General features: G+C 40.9%; 1 protein-coding gene across 2 annotated transcripts; it reads right to left on the minus strand.

The window, feature by feature from the left end:
- Window positions 1-3331: 3331 nt before the first annotated feature.
- On the minus strand, window positions 3332-25845 carry LOC117521995 (outer dense fiber protein 2-like). 2 transcript variants are annotated; one of them, XM_034183359.1, is made up of 17 exons: window positions 25779-25845; window positions 21367-21515; window positions 19309-19432; window positions 19088-19219; window positions 18932-19006; window positions 17999-18070; window positions 17797-17913; window positions 17529-17714; window positions 15156-15265; window positions 14856-14991; window positions 14507-14617; window positions 13902-14006; window positions 12457-12615; window positions 12014-12114; window positions 11756-11918; window positions 5159-5284; window positions 3332-5047 (listed from the first exon to the last, which is right to left on the minus strand). In XM_034183359.1, exons 2-17 carry the CDS (start codon window positions 21504-21506, stop codon window positions 4880-4882), a joined length of 2025 nt encoding a protein of 674 aa, XP_034039250.1. In that variant the 5' UTR covers window positions 21507-21515; window positions 25779-25845; the 3' UTR covers window positions 3332-4879. The 2 variants fall into 2 exon arrangements, with proteins under 2 accessions (XP_034039250.1, XP_034039251.1); XM_034183360.1 differs by lacking the exon at window positions 12457-12615 and having other exon boundaries at window positions 25779-25835.

Here is a 25845-nt window from a genome sequence, read left to right on the forward strand (position 1 = left end):
TGATCTAAGAAATGTTTGGCTTTCCCCATTATGGAAATACTTCTGGCCATTTTGGATTGTATGCTAGCAATGTGGGGTTTCCAGCACATCTTGTGATCGATTATTATTCCTAAAAATCTGTATTGGTTAACCCTTTCAATAGGAACCATGTCAGTTTTAAGATTTACGTTTTCATTTCTCGGTTTCCAAAGAGCATTAGTTTTGTCTTTGAAATATTAAGTGACAATTTATTACCATCACACCAATTTTTTAATTTAATAATTTCTATTTGCATTTCGATCACAAGTTGTTCCAGGTTTTCCCCAGAACATACTATTGTTGTGTCATCAGCAAAGAGGATAAATTTCAGTTTTTCGGAGATGAGTTGCAAGTCATTAATGTGAATTAGAAAATGTTTAGGTCCTAAAACGGACCCTTGTGGAACTCCACAATGTATCTGTTTGAACAAAGATTTATATTCTCCTATTTGTACATATTGTTGCCTGTTGTTTAAATAAGATTGGAGCCAATTTAGTGCAGTACCTCTTATGCCAATTTTTTCCAATTTACTTAATAATATGTTGTGATTAATAGTATCAAACGCCTTTTTTAAGTCAATGAAGATCGCCATTGCATGTTTCTTTTTATCAATATTATTTGTTATTTCTTCCACTAAATCAATTAACGCTAAAGTTGTAGATCTATTTTTTCTGAAGCCATACTGGTTATTGTTTAATATCTTGAACTTTTCAATGTATTGATCTAACCGTACTGTATATAGAATTGAGCAGTGTTGCCACAGTTACTTTGAAAAAGTAACTTAGTTACTTTACTGATTACTCAATTGTAAAAGTAACTAAGTTAGATTACTAGTTACTTTTTTAGTTACTTTTCCCAGCTGCCGACAACAACCCTCTGCCACCTCAACATGACAATGATACCTGTTTTGCCAAAACTCACTTTATAGTCACCCTTTCTTGACTTCAATGAAAATAAATACTTGTTTTATAAAAAGTAAAATAAAGACGTCTTTCTTGACCTCATATTTAACTGTTGACAGCACTGTAACAGTAAAACTTGCAATTTCGAGCCTACATTGTTTATAAAGGTAACTATTAAATTCTAACATTTTTCTAACATTTAAATTCTCTCTAAACATTTTACTTGTCGAAATTATTATTATTTTAAGCAATATTAGTTGTAGTAAAAAACGGCTTCAAAATTGCACCTTTAATCTAGGGGTGTTGTGAGGGGGGCACATCCCTGCCCCACGCCCCCATTCCATCTAGATTCGCCCCTGCTTTGGCGTTTGAGCACAAAGAATGGATAACATTTATTTATGCAGAAAACATGACCAGATTTACAGGTAAGAAAGTTTTATTGCGTTTTCACATCATGTGGTCCTCAGAAAGAGAGTTTAGGTGCATTTGAGTGGAAAATAGTGTTAGTTGTTGACACGTCGCCGAGGATCAGCTGTTTTCAACGACCAGATACAGAGCGGCTCAGCTCAGAATTCTAAATAAAGGAGGAAAAAAAGTATAAAAATGTCTTTGTAAAGCTCAGTGCAGGTGTGCTGATCACCGCGCTTTAAGAGGTGAGGACGAGTCGAGCAGCTGCAAAAAAAACCGCGGATGAAAAGCTCACAGCTCGCTTAAAGTGGGCAGTTCAGTCGAACCCCGACCACCTGCCCACAGACCAAGTTTAATGCTGCTATCGACCCACAATGAAGAATAATAGTAACGCACAGTGACATGGAGAAGTAACTTTAATCTGATTACTGATTTGGAAAGATTAACGCGTTAGATTACTCGTTACTAAAAAAAGTGGTTACCGGCATCACTGGAATTGAGATAACACAGATATAGGTCTATAATTTGAGAATAGATACTTATCTCCACTTTTATATATGGGTGTAATTTTGGCAATCTTCATTTGACTTGGAAACTCTCCATTAATAAATGATGTTATAGATATGACTTAGAGGTTTTGCAATTTCATTAATGACTTGCTTAATTATTGTAGTGTCCAACTTACTGCAATCTAATGATTTTTTTTGCCTTCAATTCATTAACAGTGTTTATTATTTCCATTTTATCTGTTGCTGATAGAAAGAATGAATTTAAGTTTGCTTGTTCAGCACCTGTTTCTGAGGCTGAATGTTATTTTTTATTTCAGCTGCCAATTCTGGCCCTATGTTGACAAAATAATGATTAAATGCATTTACAGCTCTTCGTTGTTATAGATTTTTTTTTATCACTGTCAATGAAATAGTCCGGCAAAATACTACGGTTCTCCCTTTTCCCGATGACACCATTTATTACATTCCAGAGGCCTTTAATATTTACCTGTGCTTAAGTGCACTGCGCTTCGCTACTGTGGTGGCTTGTGTTTTCAGAACTAACATTGCATTTTTGTTGTCAATATTGCCACTGGAGTTGTTTTCACAGCTAGCATTGCATTTCAGCATTCACTGTAACTGTGTGACCTCTGTTTTTGTTGTCAAAGAAAACAATGGAAAAACCCCCATTAGATTTCATTGATTAAGAATAGCTTTTAAAGATACTAATCCTAATTCAAACGTTTGACCTAATGGTGGAACTAAAAGGAATATCCTTGGATCACCAAAATCAATAGACTTCATCCTCCGAGGGCCATGAATGTTTCCAGAAAATTTGAATAGAATCAGATGAAAGCTCTTGGAGTTAACGTGGTAATGTGAAAACTCTGCAGTGGCAGACATGGTGGCGGTTCACGAAAAACCATAATAGCCCTCCCTGACTCATCATTTGGGGATATAAATAGTACCACTGCATTCTTCATCCTTAAAAATGTGGGATTAGGCACCGGGATTAAGATCCTTGGTGGTCTAGAGCCTGAGCTACTAATCAAACAACTTGTGGCGGCCATTTTCCAAGATGGCTGCCACAAGATGTCCCTATAGCCAAAAATTATCTTTAGGGTATGCTCGAACACGCTGCCAAATTTCATGCTTTTATTGTCTAAGTCACGAATCACCCACATATCTGCTCCGCTACTCTTGACTTTTAGTTGTTTTTCCCTTCCTAATAAACAAAATCACTGTGTCCTTTGCTGACCCTAACTTATTCCATCATGTCTGGTCCAAATATGTCCATGATGCATTTAATTTAATTTACACGCAGTGTGTGTGTTGACCTGAAGGTATCAACACAACTTAGAAGCATGAAACCAGAACAAGTTGGAGCTGGTGCTCAGGCCAAGACGTTGAATAAATAATATAATACAATGTCAGAAACAGGTCTCTAGTTGTTTAACTAGATGTCAGGAGACAGTTAGACCGACAGAGTAGAGGAAAAGTGCCACATAGTGTCTGTTGGTGGGACGCAACGCTCAGAAGTCTGCCTCAGTTTCATATTTTAATCATCTGGTGTTACTAAATTATCACCAATGGGCCATGTTGTCATTTAGCAACACAAAGTAAATCAGTCTTAATAGTTCTATAATAAACATATAAACAGGCTAATAATACAAAACATCTGACTCCTATATTCTTTTATACAGCACAGTAGCACCTAGAAATCACAGCACCATATTACAGTCAAAGAATTCCGACACACCCGTTTGACCGGCAGAAACCTGAATAACACGAGCATCACCAATTGATCAGACGGCCTCCTGCTGCAGATTTTTGGCCCCGATTGCCTTCCCGGTTACAGAAAAATTAGGAAATCAGGCCCAATTTATTACAAGAGCAATCTAAAGCTGTGTGTCATACTTACAGCAGGCTAGTGCTGATTACAAATGAATTTTAATGCAGCTCCATGACATGAAAGCGTCTTGGCATGCACACATTGGTACTGCATACACTAACGTCTCAGGTCATAACAACACTTTCGACAAAGGTAAAATTTTAACATCCCAGAGCTGTCTTTTGTAGAAAAAAATGCATCACATGCTTTTCATGGGATTTTTAAGCTATGGATTTATGCTGCAGAGAAGAATCAAGAAGCTTCTTCTCATAGAAAGGATCACTGAATCTTGGTACGGTTAGACCTTACTCGTGCAAAGCACCTTGAGGGAGCATTGTTGTGATTTGGCCCTATATAATAGAAATTGAACTGAATCTTGTATCATACGCTTCAGCACCCCTGTGACCCTTAATTGGAGTAAGTGTGCACAGAAAATACATGGATTTTGCACATGTATGATGTATGCTTTAGCCACAGTGATGCAGAGTGGTGTGCTGAACAGGGCTGTAAGCGATCAAAGGAGTGGTGTGTGTGTCTCGCAGAGCTGTACACCTCCCCCTACTCCCCCAGGCACACCCACTGCAGATCAAGCACACATTATAGCTGGCTCCTCTGGTCATTTTTACTATGCTCCAATGAGATTGCCCACTGCTTGCTCCAAAACAGAAAACAATCTGCATTAGCCTGGCATCAAAATAACTGAGTAGCCAAATCCACCTTCAAGTAGAAATGATTTATATCAAAATGTACGAACGAAATAAAAAACAATGTCATCTGTAAAATGAAAGCATACATGACGCATATCACCCCCATCTGCACAAGTTACATCCAACTATTCAAGTTTTGTGGCTCATGATGTATGCTGACATCACAAATTTGTTAAGTATAAGACGCTCCCAGTTGAGCACAATGAAAAATTGCTACGACTGTACATTTACCACATATCAGACCCATTTTCAGGTCCCAAATGAGTGCCTGTTTTTTTTTTTTTTTGGCACCAAAAACGTAAACATTCAGGTGCCAACTATCAACAGCGGGAGGCCGGCTTCAAGTCAACACAACACATGTTGAAGCACATCATAAAAAAACCCAAATCTGCACCTCCACCATAAATGAGCTCATTTCTTTTAAATATAAAACTTTTAAATGGCAATAACTGTAAAACGTATGGTTCAGTTCAGTGGTTGGGAGGATCCAAAGCCTTGCAGCTCCTCATCAAACATGGTCCGAAAAGAATCTTTGAGAAATTCCACATAGTTCTCAATGCTTTGTTTGTGGCTCTCTGAGTGATCCAGACTGAGCTGCATGTCCTTCAGACGTACCTCAAACTGTTTTCCTGCCTAAAGATCAAGACACAGACAGACAGACGACTGAGGACATCTCAAGGAAAAATGAAACTTTGTGTATGATATGCAATTTTTACTGTGTTGACAACAAAGCATCATACTCACCATAACTTTGCTCTGCCGTAGAAGTGTGAGCTCATTAAACCGTTGTCTCTGCCCTGCTTCCAGCTCCAGAATTTTAGTTTGAAGAACCTCTTCTCTGTCAGCAGCCTGGCTTTTTATCTTGTTGACCTTAAAAATAAAAAATAAAAAATTGAATAAACTGCCAGTGTGAGATATAGTGACTATTTGTGCCAGAGGGTTTTTTTAAATCTCATGAAAAGATTCTTCTAAGCTGAACTTTAAAGGCTACTTGCCTGTAATAACTTAAAGCTACAGTATGTAGGATTTCAGGGCATTTATACATACATACATACATACATACATACATCTTCAATCACTTATCTGGGATCAGGTTGCGGGGATTTTGGGGCATTTATTAAAGATAAATAAAGCATTCACAACCATCTATTCATTAGTGTTTAAATTACCTGCAACAACAAATCAATATGTTTTCATCAGTTCAGAATGAGACCTTTATATCTACATGAGAGTGGGCCCCCTCATGGAGGCCACCATGTTGATGCAGCAGCCCCAAAGAGACATCTTTCACCTTTGGCAGCATGACTGGAAGCCTGCTAGTGCAGGCTAACAAGTCTGAGAAACCCAATGTTTGTGAAATGGATCATACATATTGAAAAAGAAGCACGGCAGTGTGAACCCTAATCACCAGACAAGCAAACATATGAAGGGAAACAAAAGTTTTACTGGTGACAGCATAATGCAGTCTGCAACCTGACCACTAGATGACACTAAATCCTGCAAATTGTAGCTTTAAAACAGAGACTACGGCAAAAATGATGACAGTTTTCTCTGTGCAGGAGCCAGCAAACATGTCGGTTCAGGCTCGAAGACCCAACCGGCTGGAGAAGTTCATGTTTCACCTGGCTGCAAGCTGACAGGTTATTTATTACTTTTGAGAGTTGGGGATGGACAGGTTGCTAGCCTATGTGGTTGCCATCCAGGACCTAAGGCGTTGTCGTCATGTGGTGGATTCAGTGATGCGCGGCACCAGGGAATGCTCCCAGGCATGACTTGACTTGAAGTGATCAGAGGTGCAAAAGTTGCTTTTAAATCCACCTGGTAAGCCCATGACTGGTTTTAAATCAAAGGCCCAAATCTGTGTCTTTGATAATTATTTACTCTGTCTTGCGAAAAACTCTTTTCAGTCAGCATGTAAAATTACCTGAAGATGTGCAGTCAGAATTTTCGATGCAGAATTGTAACCCTTTTGTATGTTTATTTAAGTACATTATAAATCTCAATGCAAGCAGTTAGCACATGCTAACATTAGCCTATCTTTGTGTTGTGTGATGCCATCATGTTAAGTGACATTTTATATTAATGGTAGCCCATTAGCATTGCGTTATGTGACACCTGTTAGTGTTGCGTTATGTCATGCTAGTCAGTTTTCATGCGAACGCTTGCCTGTTAGGGTGGTAAGATGGCGCCGCGTACGGGTGCAGCGGCTTTTAGCTCTCCAATTTGGTGCTTGTTTTTCTTACGTTTTGCGCATATATTCTTTGAGTTTTGTAAAGCGACCCAACAGCCGCCAGAACCTTATCGACCTCGGTCTGAGGTACAAACTGTCGGTTACGAGCGAATTCCACCAGTACCACAACATCCCGGAGGACATAGCGAGAACACCGGGCTCTCCGTGGATAACCAGCCTGCCCAGCAGGCGCAGAAGGCGGCGTAGAGACAGGAAGCAGAAGCGAGGTTGTCGGTCCGGCTCCGATGCTAGGCTACGTAAACAACCTCACAGGCCAGCATTACTGAGCCTCTTCCTCTCAAACGCCAGATCCATCACCCACAAAATGGAGGAATTGGAGCTACAGATGGCCACAAACAGCTTTGTGCGGAACTGCAGTGTTATTTTCATCGCGGAGACGTGGCTTCACCCGCTCATCCCCGACACTGCAGTCGAGCTAGCAGGCCGCATGCTACACCGGCAGGACAGAACCAATGATTCGGGTAAGTGCAGAGGTGGAGGGCTCTGTGTTTATGTGAACCGTGAGTGGTGCTGTAGCAGCAGGGTCATTGACTCTCACTGTTGTCCTGATTTAGAGGTGCTGGCAGTCTCGTGCAGACCTTTTTATCTCCCAAGGGAGTTCACAGTAGTCATTGTGTTTGCTGTTTACATCCCACCCGATGCTAACGTTAGCACGGCCCTTAGCCTCTTGCTTGCCTGTGTAAATAAACAGCAGCTGGCCCACCCGGATGGCGTTTGTATTGTTGCTGGTGACTTCAACCAAGCGTGTTTAAAGACTGTGCTCCCTAAGTTCGTCCAGTACGTGAAGTGTGCCACCAGAGGGGAAAATACTTTGGACCATGTTTACTCAAATATAAAACATGCGTACAAAGTCACTCCCCTCCCCCATCTCACTGGATCAGACCATCTCTGCCTGTCCCTCACCCCCACCTACACCCCCCTGCTGAGGCAAACAAAGCCTCAATGAAAGACAATCCAAACCTGGCCTGAGGGAGTGCTCTCCCAGCTACAGGACTGCTTCTCACGAACTGTATGGGATTTATTTTGCAGCCACAACCTGCAGGAGTACACAGACACCGTACTCTCTTACATTAAGAACTGTGTTGACACTGTCACCATCAACAAAAGGGTCAGGTTTTTTCCAAACCAGAAGCCCTGAATGAACAGTGCGGTTCAGTCCCTATTAAAAAGCTGCAACACCGCCTTTAAATCAGGGGACAGGGCCCTGTACAGCGCGGCCAGGTCCAATCTGAAAAGAGGCATCAGAGAGTCCAAGGCTGCCTACAGGAAAAAGATAGAGGACAACTTCACTGTAAATGACCCCAGAAGGATGTGGCAGGGAATAAATCATATAACCAACTACAGAAGCAGCAACCCAGGAAATGCTAGGTCTGACACCTCGCTGGCAGAGGAGCTGAACCACTTCTTTGCCCACTTCGAAGCAGACAGACCAGCAGCAACTCCACACCCACCACCCTCCAGCACTAGCACGCTAACACGTCAGGAACATGAAGTGAGACGTGTGCTGAAGGCGGTGAACCCCAGGAAGGTGGCCGGCCCCGATGGCGTACCTGGAAAGGTACTCAAAGCGTGTGTTGACCAACTGGCTGGAGTTTTCACTTGCATCTTCAACCTGTCCTTGTCGCAGGCCATCATTCCACTCTGCCTCAAATCCTCCACCAACATTCCAGTCCCAAATAAGTCAGCAGTGGAGAGCATAAATGACTACAGGCCTGCTGCACTTACGCCCGTAGTCGTGAAGTGCTTTGAAAGACTGGTCTCTCAGTACATCAGAGCCTGTCTGCCTCCCACTCTGGACCCCCACCAGTTTGTCTATAGGGCAAACCGCTCCACGGAGGATGCTATCACCACAGCTCTCCACACATCGCGCTGAGCCACCTGGAGCACCAGGGGAGCTATGTGAGGATGCTCTTCCTGGACTTCAGCTCAGCCTTCAACCACATGATCAGCACCGGCTCCCCTCAAGGGTGTGTACTGAGCCCCCTCCTGTTCACCCTTTACACGCATGACTGCTCTCCGACCCATCTCTCTAACACTATCATAAAGTTTGTGTATGATACCACCGTGATTGGGCTCATCTCAGGGGGAATGAGACTGACTACAGAGATGAGGTCAATCGACTGACAGTGTGGTGTTCAGCTAACAACCTGCCGCTGAACACCACAAAAACAAAATAAATAATCCTGGACATCAGGAAGAACAGGGTTGACGCAGCCCTGCTCTACATCAAAGGGGACTGTGTGGAAAGGGTCACAGCTCCATCAGGTTCCTGGGAGTGCAGATCTCTGACAGCCTCTCCTGGACTGCCAACACCACAGTGGTGGTGAAGAAAGCCCAGCAGCGACTCCACTTCCTGAGGGTGCTCAGGAGAAACAATCTGGAGGAGAAGCTACTGGTGTTGTTCTACAGAGCCACCATCGAGAGCATCCTGACGTACTGCAACACAGCATGGTACGGGAGGTGCTCAGCAGTAGACAAGAGAGAGCTGCAGAGGGTGAGCAAAACGGCCCAGGGGATCACTGGCTGCTCTCTGCCCAGCCTGGAAGACATTGCCAGCTCTCGCTACCTCAGCAGAGCTGCCATCATCATCAAAGACACATCCCACCCCAGCAACCACCTGTTTGACCTACTACCCTCCGGCCGACGGTATAGGTCAATCAAAATTATGACAGACTCAGGCACAGCTTTCTCCCCAGAGCGATCACTGCACTGAACAATAACAAATCACTCTAATCTGCACCTTTCAAGTTTCTTGTGCAATATCTGTAAACCATGTGCAATACGATTCCACAGTTGTATATAATTCTCGTTTTACATTTTACTTGGTCCACATTTTATTTTATCTTATGTTTATATTAGTTGTATATATACTCTGAATAATTTACTGTTAAATTTCACTATCTTTTATTTAGCTAAAAAACTACTCACACCACGGAAAGCACCTTTTTGGAGTTGCACTCAAATCTCCTTGTGATGCAAATTATAATGACAATAAAGGCGATTCTGATTCTTATACTAACGGTAGCCCATTAGCATTGCATTATATGATGCATGTTAGTGCCGCATTATGTCAGACTAGCAAGTTTTCCTGCTAAAAGTAGCCCATTAGCAACACGTTATGTGACAACCATAAGCATTGCGTTATGTGCTGCTTGCGACTTTTCGTGGAACATTAGCATGTTATCACTGCATTATGTGACGCCATCACATTACGTGATGCTAGTGACATTTTATACTAACGGTAGCCCATTAGCATCTCATTATATGATGCCTGTTAGTGCTGTTAGTGATATGTCACCCTAGTGAGTAACGTTACCCCATTAACAACGCATTATGTGCTGCTACCGACTTTTCATGCTAACATTAGACGACTGGCATCGCATTATGTGATTTTATCAAGTTTTTGTGACACGTGAGTGAATAAATCCATTGTGAATCGCTGCTTTACGGTGCTGCCCTCACTCAGGTCCTCAGTCACCACAAGTATGCATTTTTTGAGGCACTGAGGTCAACAAGTGGACTGATCAGATTTAAGGGTGGTTCCAGAATAACAGTTATAAGGTGCCTGGAAGTAGGTTTAGGTTTGAGACATTCCACGCGGATTGTAAGTAGCATACACAAAATATTTAACATTGCTGGAACAGCCAATGAGCCATCCTTAATATTATCCAATGTAGTAATGGGTAGTAAATTTGCAAAACATGATTCTTAAGGACACATCTGTGGAAGCAAGTCACAGTCTCAACTTGATAAATAGCCCTTAGCTCCTAATCCTGAGGGAAAGCCACGCAGTGCAGCCTGTGCAGGTTCTTGGGATTCACTCCACCTGTCCAGCCCCGGCTCCTCAGTGTCCAGCAGCTTGGCATTGTCAGCTGAGAGACGCCGGGTAAACAGGAAGAAGGTATCGCTGCAGAGGAAGTAAATCCACTTGAACGGAGGAAATATCTCTAGAAAAATAACCATTATTTCTAAGAGACCAGAACCGGAGTTTAACATGCATGCCTGCACGTGTGCCACGAGACCGACGCCGTCTCCTGCTCTGCTGGTTCCTCTCTGGGGGCGGAAGACGGACTCTCGGCGAAACAGCTCAGGTGGCAACGATGCCATGCCAGAAACGGTGGAAGCCCGATAAGCCTCTGCTCATAATCAGCATGATGAAACCTTGCGATGGCGTTGCGAAGATCATAAAGAGCCTGACGCTCATACACCAGCAGAGACTGTGTGTCCGTCACAAGCAAAGATGCTACTATTACGACAATAAACAACGCATATGGGACGGGGGCAGAGCCGGCTTGCCACAACAGTCAGCGCCATCTTGTCACCAACAGTTACAATCAGTGCTTAATTTGTAAAGTGGGAGGTCCCGGAGCACAGAGGATGGGTGGCTCCGGTGCAAGAAAAAAAAAAGAAGGGCGGGGGGCTTGCAAACAATGCTGTGCGTCACACTTAAAATAAACTGCACACCCACACAAACACCTTCACAAATGACACTAACACCCTGCCTTTTCCTCAAAAATTACTACACTTATGTTTGCTGTCTGTCTCTGTACTTTTCTGCCACTTTTGCGCTCTTTTTCATACTTTTCCCTCGTTTCAAAAGTCACCGAACGCACTTTACCGTAATATATGCAACATATAGCATACTGTTGGACAGCACGGGTTTTTGGTTTGCTGTCAGTGTTGAAATTTTTCAGATTCAGGGCTTACATGAGAACTTACGGTAATGAGAATCAGCAGCGCACTAGTGTGAAACTTCCGTGTTTTTCCTCTGCGTTATGACATCACAGGCTATGTTTACTGTAATACACCATGTATCATTGGAAAGCCCTTTCCAATGATACGTGTTAGCTTTACAATGCCCTTTGAATCATTCGGATTGGACAAACTATGGCGGAGTTACGGTAAAAAAAATACGCATATGGAAAATATGGCGTGGGCACCATCGCCATAGATAAGGGATAAATAGCTGGTGGAGCCAACGTCAGAGGTTCCGGAGCGCGCGTCCGAGGTTCCGGAGTGCGCTCTGGCTTGCTCCCCCTCAAATTAAGCCCTGGTTACAATACATGTATGCATTGGATCCATTTTTCTACCTGTAGTTTGGCATCTGATAAAACTGTGTCCAGCTGCCGGCTGAGCGTCTGACACTCTGATGAACGCTGCTCCAACTCCCGATTACTGCAGGTGAGAGCTTCCTCTCGAGCTGCAAGCCTCAACACCAGCTCCTGGTTCTCCTGCTGCAGCTCATCAATCTTTCTATAACCACACACACACAAACACAGAGATACCTGAGGTTTATCTGGAGACTGTTTTCCACCTACGTAGGTCCCAGACATGACAGCATGTCTTACTTTTGAAGTGAAATCACTTTCTCCTGCAGTTGCAAATTGGCTTCATGAACAGACTCTTTCATCTCCACGGCTGATCTCAGCATTTTGTTCTGACTCTCCATCTGTGTGTGCAGAAATTAACATTCAGATTGCACCATCTGTCACAGATGGAAGTAAATAGAGGAGAAAAGAGGCTCCAGTCACATCCAAAAAACAAAACAGACTTAAAAATAAACACCACAGAAAACACACACACACACACACACACACACACACAAAATGAGGTGCTCTCAAGACAATAATTCAACATTACTTATAGCTGCCTATATAGTAAGTACAGTGCAGCCAAAAAAAATTCTTCAACACCACATCACACCTAGAAAACCACACAAACAGAAGGCTAATGGGACTGCAGGATCACAATCTAGCAGTTAAATGAAATCATCACAGCAAGCGTTGCACACCTTAATCTGCATTTGCTTAATGGACTCTGATTTTTCTCTGCTCTTTATCGCCGAGCATCGCAGTTTCTCTTGCCATTCGAGGAGTTTCTGCTCAGCAGCTCTCAGTAATTCAGGATAATCTTTCAGTTCATGCACACGGTCCTGCAGCTCCTGCCTCATCTGGACTCCAGACGAGGAGGGCAGGAGGGGTGGGAGTGTTGGGGATAGTCAACACACAATATTAGCTTAAAGTCTCCAGCACAAATCTTACTGTCAACCCCAGAATCCTTTCAGATGTCTAGTTTAAACATCTGAATGAACATTAATTCATTTTTTTGGCTCAGAATCAGTACATTTGGTACATGAGTGGGGATTCAATTGATGACATGCTGCGGAAGAAGCAAAAATATCACACTGACAGACAATTCAACATCACACATTGGATAAAAGCAAACAGACGATTTTCAAGCTGCAGGGTGTAAGATTTGGTTCCATCTAGTGCCGAGGTTGTAGACTGCATTATGCTGTTTGATCACGATTTTGTTGTTTTGACATTTGTGTGTACCTTAACTTCTAGTATTATTGAACTGAAATCTCCACATATGTAGACTGCTACATCAATATATTAGCTTGCTAATACAGTGCATCCAGAAAGTATTCACAGTGCTTCACTTTTTCCACATTTTATGTTACAGCCTTATTCCAAAATGGAGAAAATTAATTTTTAACCTCAAAATTCTACTCACAATACCCCATAATGACAACATGAATAAAGTTTTTAATTTTTTGCTAATTTTTTAAAAATAAAACTAACAAATCACGTGCATAAGTATTCACACCCATTGTTAAATACGTTGTTGATGCACATTTGGCAGCAATTACAGCCTCAATTCTTCTTGAATATGATGCCACAAGCTTTGTGCACCTATCTTTGGGCAGTCAGACGGGGAGCATGCAAGGCACTCACTACACACCGGCAGCAACTTGGGGATTAAGGACCTTGCCCAAAAGCCATTTTCCGGCCTGACAGGGGTTTGAACTGAGAATCTTCTGGTCTCAAGACCACCACTTTAAGCACTAGACCATCACCTCTCCCATGGACAGGCTAATATGTAAAGTGAAATAATCTTGGAAATAATAAACAACATACCATAGCCTAGCCTGTTAACTGGAGCATTAATGATAGATTACTGGATAAAATACAGCTTACATCAATAGAAATTTTTATAATATCTGAAATATATCTATAATTATGTCACACAGCCTTACATGGACCCTTACTAACCAGCATTTCTTTTGGTTCTAACTCATTCAGGAGCAATAATTTTAAAGTAGAACCACAATCCAAAACCATTAAATTTACAGTTCTTCTTGGAATTAAATATTTGTGTGTGTGTGTGTAGGCGGGCTATACTGTATTATTTTTTAATTTCTATTTTTTGGAAGGGTGGGGTAGGGGAGGTTACCTTTTCAAACTCTGTATCATTTCGGTTTTGTGTCCTCTCCACTTGTTTCAAAATATTTGCATACTTTATCCTCAAATCAGCCACCTCTGCTTGAACTTCTGCAACCTGGAAAAATACAGAACATAAAAACTTGCAGTAGTAGCAGTCGTAAATCATATAATGTAAATACACCGCATTTGCACAAAGCACTTCTTTAACGACACTATTTCTATGTCTTTGTTCAGAACAGGTCTTAGTATATTACCTCTGGCAAGGAGGTAAATTCTTTGCCACAGTCTGACTTCGCAGAACACTCACAAAAAAAAAAAAAAAAATTACAATAAAAAGTGAAATTAATAAATAAAATTAAGGAACATTTGATTTGCATGAGAAACTTTCCACAAATAAAATTTGGCCTGGATACGTTTAAAGAGTCATTTTGTGATGCACTGTTATGAGTGCTGTTCCATTTTTCTTGGTTCATAAACAAACAAACAAACAAAAAAAAAACAACAAAAAAACAAAAAACAGCCTAGTCTTGAAAATATAGCCTTATGGTGACCACTCTGAGTTGTAACACAGAAAAGAAAAACCATAGAACGAAAGGAAGAAATAAAAGTGGGAACCTGATTGTGGCACTGTTCTGCCTGACGTTTCCTGTCTTCGGACACCGCCTTCTCCTCCACCAGGGCGGCCTCACACTCACTCAGCTGCTGCTCCAACTGAGCTACAGACCCCTACAATCACACAAAGATTGTTTTTTTAATACCATATTGATAATGCTTGCCTTTTCTTAATGTATATAAAGATCCAGCAAAAACGGGTGGAGTCACAGTTTGGGAGAATGTCATCTGCTTCAACTTCACACAGAAATCATATTAAAATGAAACACTTTAACTGGTTGTATGTATAACTACGTTATTGATGCATAAATTTTACGGTTATGTGATTGTTGTCTTGTTTGGCATCATGCACCTTGAGCGTTGCATTACTGATACTGAGGTCTCCATTTTCAGTGATGAGTTTTTCAATCCTCTGCATCACAATCTCATTGGCTGCAATAAGCTCCTCCTTCTCCCTCTGCTGCCTTGTGTTCATTTCTGCAATTTGACTTCAGTGGAGAAATATGTGAGATGTGTCAGTAAATACGTTCAGTTGCCTTCCTTTGAATATTGCATATAGTCGACACTACCAGTCTGCCTGGTAGTGTCTATGTCCAAAATACACAGTTATTAAAAGAGGATGTGCATGTTGAACAGAAACAAAAAGACAAACCATTTTAGTGTCTCAACGTGACCAACAAGTTTGTCTTTTTCAGCTGTAATCTGCTTTTCTCTGTTTCTCCTGGAGTCTCTTTCCATTTGAGCGCTGGCGAGCAGAACATCCTACAGTCAAAGCCGATAAAGAAAATATTTACTCCTCTACTACGGTAATGAACCAGTTTTAAGTACAAACAACAAGACACTTGAATTATCGACTGTCCCACTAACATTTAGGTGGACCCTAGAAAACTAAAAAACAAAACAAAAAAAAACAAAAAAGGTAGCATTTACAAATTAGCACCTAAATATCATATACATACAGGTAAACCCTCTTAATTTGCGTTTCAGCTTTACTCACAGTTAAATTGGTGAACCCTGAAAATTTAGACTCCAGTATAATTGATTTTCTGTTTTTTTTTTTTTTTTGGTCAATATCATTAACTCGCAGTCCCATTTTGCGGGAGTTAACGGGGTTCACCTGTATGTTATCACAGTTGTGTCAAAATAATATGTACATATTTCTAATACAGAATCTCCATCATAAACTATTCTTAAGTAATATCTGTTCTAATTAAAATAATAATAATTGTATCCTCAGTAATATGCAAGCATTAATGTGCAAGCATTGCACGCATTTTGGCTTAGCACTCTTGTGCACTTCGTCGTGACGATGCCACCCGCTGTGTTCCCAGCTGGATGCTGTGCTTTGTGTACTGGACGCTGCATATATAAAATAATTATTTCGTAGTGGATTAATCATTTTCTCTCATGGTCTGGCTGTTGAAAGCACCTCTGACTGCTTCTGGAATCACAGAGGACTGTTTCAGCTGGAGCTTTTTTCTCTCTCTCTTTCCTGCGCTTCATGATGTGGAGAATGTATTTGGAACTGTCTACAAGGTAATTATTTGTAATGTTTATATTGTAATGGCTTGTAAAACAGTTGCACGTTCATTCCTCCTTATGAGCAGCTGTAAAAGTATGTTGATGATAGATTTAACATCGTGTTATAATTGATCAGATGAGCTGCGCTGTGATGTGCTGACGCAATCACTCGCGCTGACATGCAGTGTTATTTAATTGCTTGTGCAATGTTCATGTGAAGTTCACTTAATTAATGCACGACAAAGATTTTGAGCACTTTAAAATTTTCTTTGCGCACTTGCACAAAGCCGCCCACAGTTTACAACGGTTTGCGACAAGTTTACTCTCTTGCATGGCAGAGTGCATGCAAGTGCGCAGATCAAAGCCTTGCAAGTGTCAAGGCACTTTAAGTCCTACATAGATTCCACAGTATGAAGTGGATGAATGTCTACCCCCGCCCCAACGACACGATGCCAGCCTATCGCAGGTTACTTCCACAGCTAATGTTGTACCATTTACAGTCTGGTGGACTGGGACAATGCAAATCCAGTGTCTAAGGGACACTGGACACTTCATCAAGGATAAAGACAGGAAGTGAGACTAGGGATCGAATCTAGGACTACATTGTGGTAGTCCAAGTCCTTCTCTGCAATTGCAATAAGTTACTGTGCTTAACAGAACAAATTATTTCATCAGCAATAACAAGCAACTATATATGTACTAAACAAGCCTAAAATCTTCATCAGATCACCTACTCCCTGGGAAATACCTATGTTGGAAGTATAAAGTGTCTCGCATGTATTTGTAATGAGTTCTTCATTTTTCCCTTTTTTCACCCTGGGTCACCAAAGCAGATCCAAGATGGAACTACATGTTGATTTGGCACAAGTTTTACGCTGGATGCCCCTCCTGACGAAACGCCACATTAGATGGAGAATAAACATTAGGGACACAACTTTTTTGTAACCATGTAGTCCTGTACCATATTCTGATGAGCTTTTGCTAGAAAATAATGAAAATCAATGTTTTTTTTGTATTTGATCAAAAAAGGTCACCCACTACTAACTGACATTTTTATACTTGGTTGAATTTGGGTGTTTTTTCCAAAAACTAGAACCTTGCTTGAATAATAAACAGAAAAGGGAAAAAGCATGATGACTCAGCATTTGTAAGACTTCAGTGGTAATTAGATTGTATTGCTAAGAATTTATTGAAAGCTAAGAATGCTATGTAACCATGCCCATATTTAAACAGGGTTTGCATAAGTGTACAAACATGGGTTGAGCACAGGTTGTTTTGAACCGGGAACCTTCTGCTCTGGTGACAATCGCACTAACTGCAACAGGGAAATTATGTAATTCTCATTATAAACCCAACAATTTTAATCAGATCATCTACTCCCGAGGGGATACCTATGGTTTAAGTAGGTGTTTAAAATTTATCATCATGGTAATCAGCTCATTATTATTAATATGACTATAAATGCAGTCAACCAACGAATACATCAGACATTATGACTTCATACCTTCTCCCTTATCTGAGCGTAGCATTTCTCAATAGCAGCTTCAAATCGCTCAGCTCTTCGTTTGTGTGATTGGGCGGCTTTTTTCAGAGAATCTTTTTCCTGTACCTCCTTCTCACACAGTATCGTGATGGAATGTTTAAGATCTTTATTCTCCATTTTCTGCCTGATCAGTGCCCTCTCAAGAGACTGACACAAATAGTGGATCCAGTGTTATATACAGGAATACAGCCATGTAACATCTGACTGATGAAGAAGTTGCACCTCTTACCTGAAGCCTTACAGTCAAACGATTGTTTTCTGCTTCTTTGTTGCGTAGCTGTCCATGTAGGTGAGCACGAGAGGCCTGCACAGCCTTTGTCTTGAGAACGGCAGTTTTTGCATTTTCCTGTAGAGGCCAATATGGATATTTGCTTTTGAATGTATTTTATAAGCCCGAAGAGGACATCCATGAAAAATCTGTCTATGAATACCTGTTCTTCTGTCCGCAGGGCCACCAGCTCCTCAACTCTTTTTTCAGCATCATTCAGATCTTTCTTTAAGTGCTTCAAGAGATAAGTGACAGCAATCAGTATGTAAGCAGTTTGGAATTTAGACAACAATATAATTCATGAGTTTAAAAAGCAAACAAACCAAGGGCAATGCAACGTATGACATAATGAAGTCTGGAAATTATTTCTGTGGGGAAAAATTGATGCTTTACAGTTGGTATGTGGTGTATTGACCTCTATTTTCAAATGGATACTTCATCTATCTTCCCAAGTACACCACCAACAAATGGTTTCAATCAGATTAAGATGTTATTGAATTTTTGCACAGAAATGAAAATCAAGTCGATGCCCGTGGCAGCCATATTGGATGATTTTTGGACTTTCCACCAGCCTCCCCCAATACACTACCATGAAATGGTGTCAATCATTCTTTAGTTATTGCGCATATAAGAAAATCAAAATGGTGTCTGTAGCAGCCATATTGGATAATGGATGATGGGCATTTTAGAAAGGAAGTTTCCTCTGGCCTTCCCCAATACACCACCATGAAATGGTTTCAATCAGATAAGATGTCCTTGAGTTATTGTGCAGAAATGAAAGGTTTACACATGGACGCCTGTAGACATAATGCCTCCCGACCCCCAACTTCATTGAGTGGGAGCAAAAACATTCATTAAACAGGGGCATAAAAAGCCCTATTCTTGAAAGTAAACTGAATTTGTCTTCATTTTGACCGCTCCTACAAAATGACAAGTATAACATATAAAGCTCACACACTGAACTTTTTTCACAATGAAATATTCAACAAGAGACCCACAGTTTAATGATAAATTTTATAGGCTGTTACAATTACTCAGTTTGCTACAGCACAGTTGTTCTCTTTGCTATACTGTGTAAGGCCAAAGCTGTGCTCACCGCATTTTCACTTTCAGCCTGACTGATCTTCTTCAGCAAGACGCCAATCTGTTTGTCCACCTCCCGGCCATCGGCCTAAATTTAAAAACAAATATTTATGAATGCAGTGCAGGACCATCCTGGGCAATACACAAAGTAGAAGATGGTACATCAAACCTCCACTTGCTGTAGTTGTTTCAGTTTGCGTCGAACAGACTTATTTGTTTGTTTAAAATTCTCCAACTTTTCAAGAAACAGCTCTCTCTGGCGCTTAATCCGGCATCGAGGTGCAGCAGAATGTCTTGAATCCTTTATCAGAAGAGGACAGACCAGTTAGAGCAGCAAGTGAGGAGTAGAGCGCACGCGTTTGAAATATAGACATTTGCCTCTATACATACAAAACATTCATCTTCCAAGGTGTCTTTAAAGGACATGAGCTGGACAGCCACAGAGTTTGCAGCTGCTTCTGCTTCTATCAACATTTTCATGAGCATACCGGTATCATCAGAAAAGTGTCCAGAACTACAAGCAAAAAGGAAAATGAGAAAAATGTATGAGTCTGTCACTTCTACCACAGATCCTAACATAACCAACAACCATGCAACATTCAATGTCTCTGATATAAACCAAGTTTTCTCTGATTCTGATGATTAGTTTTAACTTCAATAGATCCTTCTGACCATGTTGAGATGCCTAAATGCATTGACTTTCTGCAATGTGATTGGTGGAGTTGAACAAGTGTACCTAAAGAAGTGTCACTCCATACAGGCTTTGTGATATATTATTTTCTAGGGATGGAACGTTACATCATGCACCCTAATAATCACACTGTAGGGCCTTTATCAAATCATCGTTTTTTTTTTTTTTTTTTTAAATGAGTACAATAATATCATCGAAAGTCAACTACTGCATGGAAGAAATAACAACCTCTTGAAGGAGAATCATGAATGATTTATAAAATGTACAAATAGGAAACTGATCACATCAAGGATTACAGTTAATACTTTAGAATGTTTGTTTAAAGTTAAACATTCACCACAGATTACTTTCTATATAATTAGTGTGACCAGCAATGTAATTATGTATCGTGATATGTCGTATATCATGGAGCTAGTACATCGTTCCACCATTAGTATTTCATGATTTGATGTTCAAATACGCTAAACAGCCTGTAATTATTTTTTGTTTAATATGGTGCATCATAAAATCAATTACTTTTCTGTTACAAAGACCACTGTCTAAATTTGCTCAACCAGAAATATCTAATATTTCAACAAGAAACTACAGAATGAACTAGAACATAAGCAGTATGAAACAGATCTGGAAATGCACCTGTGCTTTTTTCTTTGGTTTTTGTTGGTCTATTTATAAAAGTGGGTCATTGTCAGTTTTCTAAAGTGGGTCGTATCACATGCCTTTCCAGCAAATACGATTGTCTTAAAAACAGACATAAAAATTTTGCTGCCAGAAATATCTGATATATTGACATTTTGCATTCTCAAAAATATCCCATTTTAAGGTCTCTAAGAAACTATCACTACACCTATCACTTTAAATAGAAAGGAACTGCTGCTTTGTACGCTCCCTCTCTGAGGATAAAGAGGCGCAGGAGCAATCAGTCTGTCATTTTCACACAGGGCTTGTGGGTGTAACGAACCAGGTCCAGACTGGCTCAGTGGGTGTATTCCACAGAGTAAATAGGAGTCCAGATTTGGACTCCTATTTACTACTCCTATTGGATTTGTTACAGAAGTTTACATCAGGCTTCTTCAGGCCCAAATTTGGCATACAATGCCATAGATTAAACAGGAAGAAGATAAACAGAACTGTCAAACTTCGAAAATGCTTAACATGAAACCTCATCATATTTTACTGTAAAGGGTGGGGCAAAACACTGTTTTCCAAATACGGCTCCTTTAAGACAATGAGTCAGCTTCATATATTTTTTTATTTAAAATTATCCAAAAATGCTAGTGTAAGGTTAGTTTATAAAACTAAAATGATAATGAATACCCAGCAACTGGCAGTTTCTCAAGTCAAAGTCAGTTTCTGCATAATACCAGACTGTCCCCTTGTGTTTAAACACAGACAAAGTATATCAAGATATAATCACCTGATTTGTCTTGCAAATCACACAGACATGTTGCACAAATCTATCAATCACAAGTTATGCAGAAGTTCTTAAATATTAATGTGAATTAACTGTTCATTTTAGCCTATTCGACTTGCAAACTTATGACAAAACCTAAACAATGGGTGAGGAAAAAAGTGTGTGTTTGTGTGTGTCACGGTGGGGGTGGGGCTTATGAAGCTGTACACTGGTTTTTGAGACATCTGTTGGCTTTACAACAAATATAGAACTTAATACTCAAACACAACAGGGCAGGATGTTATCTCACTATAAATGTGTACTGAAGAAATTATATTTTAATCACAAGCACATCATAGGAACTCACCAACTGACGTCATACTCTGGGTTTCTGTTGTTTCTTGTTGATGTTTCAGAAGCATTGAGGTCACTGCTGCTCAGAGGAACATAATTTCTGTTCAAACTGAAACCAAGGGATGGCCTCCGAAGTGCGTCCTCTGGAGACATTTCTCCTTACTGACAACACAACAACAGGGACAGCATTAAATCACTTAATACACTAAAATAGCTTTAAGCCAGCAGTTGTCTTTTGTAAATTATCGGTAATGTCTTGCACTTACTGTCATTATAACTGAATGACATGTCCTGCTTTTTACCTGTCACAGAAAGGAACGGTAGGTACATCAGGAGGGAAAGGACAATATGAAGAAGAAGACGATGATGAAGCTGAGGCTGACAATGACAGTGAAGGCGAAATCACAGAACTTGATGTTGATGACTGTGGACACAGGCCTCCCAGCATGACTGCTTCCAGCAAGACATCCGGAAACAAGGGAAAGGCCATACAAGAAGTGGGGTATCTCCTCTTCATCAGATCTGGCTGAAGTAAACTATTTCTGCATTTTAAAAGTGAACACCCAACTAATCTTCCTCAGAGGGAGTTTTTCCTTACCACTGTTGTTCTGGGGGTTGGTAAGGTTAGACCTTACCTGTGTGAAGCGCTTTGAGGCAACTCTGTTGTGATTTGGCGCTATATAAATGAAAATAAATTGAAATTGGAATTGAATGTTTTTGTATCTATGTTACTCATTACTCCTGCAGGTGTCTTTTCAGCTGTCAAGACAGCTCAGTTCCACCAGGGCTACCATAACCGAAGCTATGTTTGCAGAGCTGGTGTTTCAAGAAACCAGCAAGATGAATGAGGAGGTCTGGAATGATGGTCTGGAACAGAGCAGCTTTATCTATTCAGAAATCTCCAGATCAAGAAGAATCGAGAATGACAGCAAACCCAACAGGAGTACCAGCCTCCTCCACAACACTTCCGGCCTCCTCCACATCTGTCATCCACAATGTTACCAGTTGATTTATCCATCGCAGGGCCACCAGTACAGTTCACATCCATCTTAATATGCATGTTTGGTCTCCCCCTCAACAGCCAAGCTCATCATCACTGAACCTGCCAAGAAACTGTCCTCCTACTATACCCGAATGATGCTGCCTGACCCAGGCAGTACCAATAATCTGATTTGGGAGTAGGGATGGGAATCAAAAATCAAGTTCTTTTCAAGAATAATTAAGAAATTATTTGATCCACCAACTTCAATAACCTTTTTGCTTAACGATTCCCTTATCAGTCCTTCAGAGCGGCCATTGTTTTTGAGGGTGTTTATCGGGAAAATGATCATTTCTCTGCATTGATTACAGATCCTGCAGCGGGACTGCAATTAACCAGATTAGTCCTATTAAGCTCAAGATCTCTTTTGCAAGGGAGACCTGGGCAATTAAAAAGTTTCTAATTCACCTAACCTGCATCGGCTCTGCTTGAAGCAAGGAAGCAGTGCTCTGACCCGCTGCTTTGTTGGTTCTGTTTTTCGCTGTTTTTCAGAAGTGGCAAGTCCGCTTCTTAACCCTTCTCAAAGCCATTTAAAGATGTCAGTCGTGAGTCACTTTCATGCAGATTAAAGTCACTAACTGGGACTCTGTTCCATTCGCACAGCTCCAAACGCTGTGTCGCTCTCTGTGCCAAGTCAAGTTAGAAAGATAGAGTCCGGTCAGAATTAAAGTTCAAAGTGAATCGCCGTTTAAATCAAATGACACGTCTTTTCAAATGTTGTAATACAGACAAACTACAGCATTTATATCAGCAGACTTATGATGCTGCTTCTCAGTTCTATACGTTCCAGTGGCCCGATCCCCTCCTTAACATGTTTGGCACAGGCCTAGTTTCTGAACTCGTGGGAGCATCAACCCCTAGGCCCAAAACTCCTGCTGCTGACCAACATGGTGACAAGATTGACCACAACACACAAGATCATGCTGATGGTGAATGACTGTTGTGTGTATGAACTGTGAATCATGAGAACTTCTTCCATTGGCATTTTAGATTTATCACAATTATCTTGTAAATTTGGTCATGTGTAATAATGTGTCAAAGTATTTTTAAATTACAGTTTAATTTTCAGAATGTCAGCATGAGTTTAAATGTCAAGAGTTTTTAAGACAGTCATTATTATGACCATAATTAGTACTTCATGATAAAGTTATGTGGTAGTTATGTTCAAGTCTAATAACATGTAAAAGTCTTTTAGATTTCACAGTTTCAATTTCAGACTGTCAGCAGGAGTTTAATGTCAGTTTTTAGGCTGTTGTTATTACTACAGCAATCATTACTTCATGATCAAGTTAAAGTTATAAAAGTTGTATCTTTATTTAAATTTCACAGTTTAAATTTCAGAGTTTTAGCAGGAGTTTAAATGTAACAGTTTTCAGACAGTTATCATTTTGTACACTGCACCGTTTGTTTATACAATAAATTCAACAAAATGAAACAAATACTTTGTGCATACTTTGTTTATTCACAATTAATCCAACTGTGTTTTAGAAAAGGAAACAACTACTTTGTACATTTTGCAGTAAACGTACACTAAAGTCGGTAGTGGCACATTTTCCCAATAATGTTAATAATGATGTTGGCATGGTAGAGGAGGCTGCTGTAATGTCATACAAAGAGTAACGCTAATTAATACTATTCAGTAACTCATCTTGCCATGGCACACTGCCTACAGGAGAGTTGACATACTCCACTAGGTAGTTCCTTTGCTCTTTGGCTGCCTTGCTTGTGTTGCCACAATACAGGATTCCATGTCTGGCAACTGGGCATCCTGTCTCCACGAGCCTGGGATTATTTCATGATTGTGCTGTGGATCCTCTTGGTCAAGTGTAGCTTCATCAATTGTAGGGTTTTTGAGTTGCAGGAAGTTGTGCAGTACACAGCATGCATGGGTGATCTTGATGATTCTGTCTGGAGTTAGGGGCAAAGTGAGGAGAAGACAGCGGAAGCGAGCTGCCAGAAAGCCAAATGCATTCTCCACAACTCTTCTGGCTCTTGACAGTCTGTAGTTGTAGATTCTCTGTTGGTGAGTCATGTTGCAAAGTGGCAGAGGCTTCATCAGCCAAGTCTTGAGAGGAAAAGCATCATCTCCCACAAGGAAGTACTCCAGTGGTTGGTCATCATGAGGCAGAGGGTCTGCTTCAGGCAGGTTCATTTTACCTGCCTCAATTGCTGCCTTGAAAGGGGTCTCAATGAACACACCAGCATCAGAGCTAGAGCCAGTCTGTTCAGTGTCCACATACATGAATTTGTAGTGAGCATCTACAATTGCAAGTAGTACAATGGAGAAGAATCCTTTGTAATTGTAGAATAAGCTGCCAGTGTTTGCAGGCTTCTTGATGGAAATATGTTTGCCATCTATGGCACCCACACAGTGAGGAAAGTTTCAGCGGTTGTAGAAATCTTGTGCCACTTGTTTCCATCCCTCTGGAGTACCTGGGCACATGAGAACTTCATCGGATAACTTATCGATTATGGCCTTGCACACTTGTGGAATAAACACACTTATGGTGTTATGATCAACTCCAAATCCATACAGAAGTGACTTGTACCTGTTGCCAGTGGCCAGGAACCTCAAAGTGATCGCCAGCTTCAAACCAGGTTCCAGAGCATTCCTGCAGTTGGTATCTTGTTCGGTAATTCTTGGTGCAAATCGTGTCAAAAGTTCACGGAAAGCCTGTGGCTCCATCCGCATGAATTTGGTAAATCCTGAAACATCCTCAGCAAGCAGTTCTTTCATCAGCTTTTCATATTGCCCAGGCAGGGGCCTGCAATGAATCCAAGGTTGCACCCACATACATCTTCTTCTCATTCTTGTGATAGCTTGCCTCCTTCTGTATTCCTCCTCTTCTCTCAAGCGTTCAGATTCTGCCAAAGCATTAACAAACACTCCCAGGGCATCCAGATGCTGCAGAAATGCATCTTTTGCACAAGGACTAAAAAGCATGATCTCTTTATGCAAACAGTCCACCAATTCCAAGAGCAGCGACGTGTTCTGACAGCAGACAAGACCGGATGAGAGGGAGAAAATTAGGTTTATTTGTAGCGGCAAGGGCTACGCAGGAAGCAAGTGGAAGTAAAACTCGGAGCGCATCAACACGCCTTTGGACGCCAACCAACACGTACACCGGGTTTGCATAGTTGCGTTGTGCTGTGTACCCACGTCGGAAAATAAGGGCTATTGTCACTAGCGCAATTCAAACATTCATATGGTAAACTAACCCATCGATACCGAAAGCATGACCGCGTAACTCAAATGTGGCTGTTTAAACCTCAACACTTACTGATTCTGCTGTGCAAATAAACTGGCGTGTACATAATTATTCCTATAAAACAAATGAACCCTCCCAAAAGTGCAACCAGTGAAAAGAAAACATTATTTTTCTTACGTTTTGGATTCGTCACTGTGTTTGTTTCGGATACTCCAGCCGAGGTGAACCCTCCTTTAACGTCGAA

Source organism: Thalassophryne amazonica, chromosome 12 (assembly GCF_902500255.1).
Source record: "Thalassophryne amazonica chromosome 12, fThaAma1.1, whole genome shotgun sequence".
Taxonomy (NCBI): domain Eukaryota; kingdom Metazoa; phylum Chordata; class Actinopteri; order Batrachoidiformes; family Batrachoididae; genus Thalassophryne; species Thalassophryne amazonica.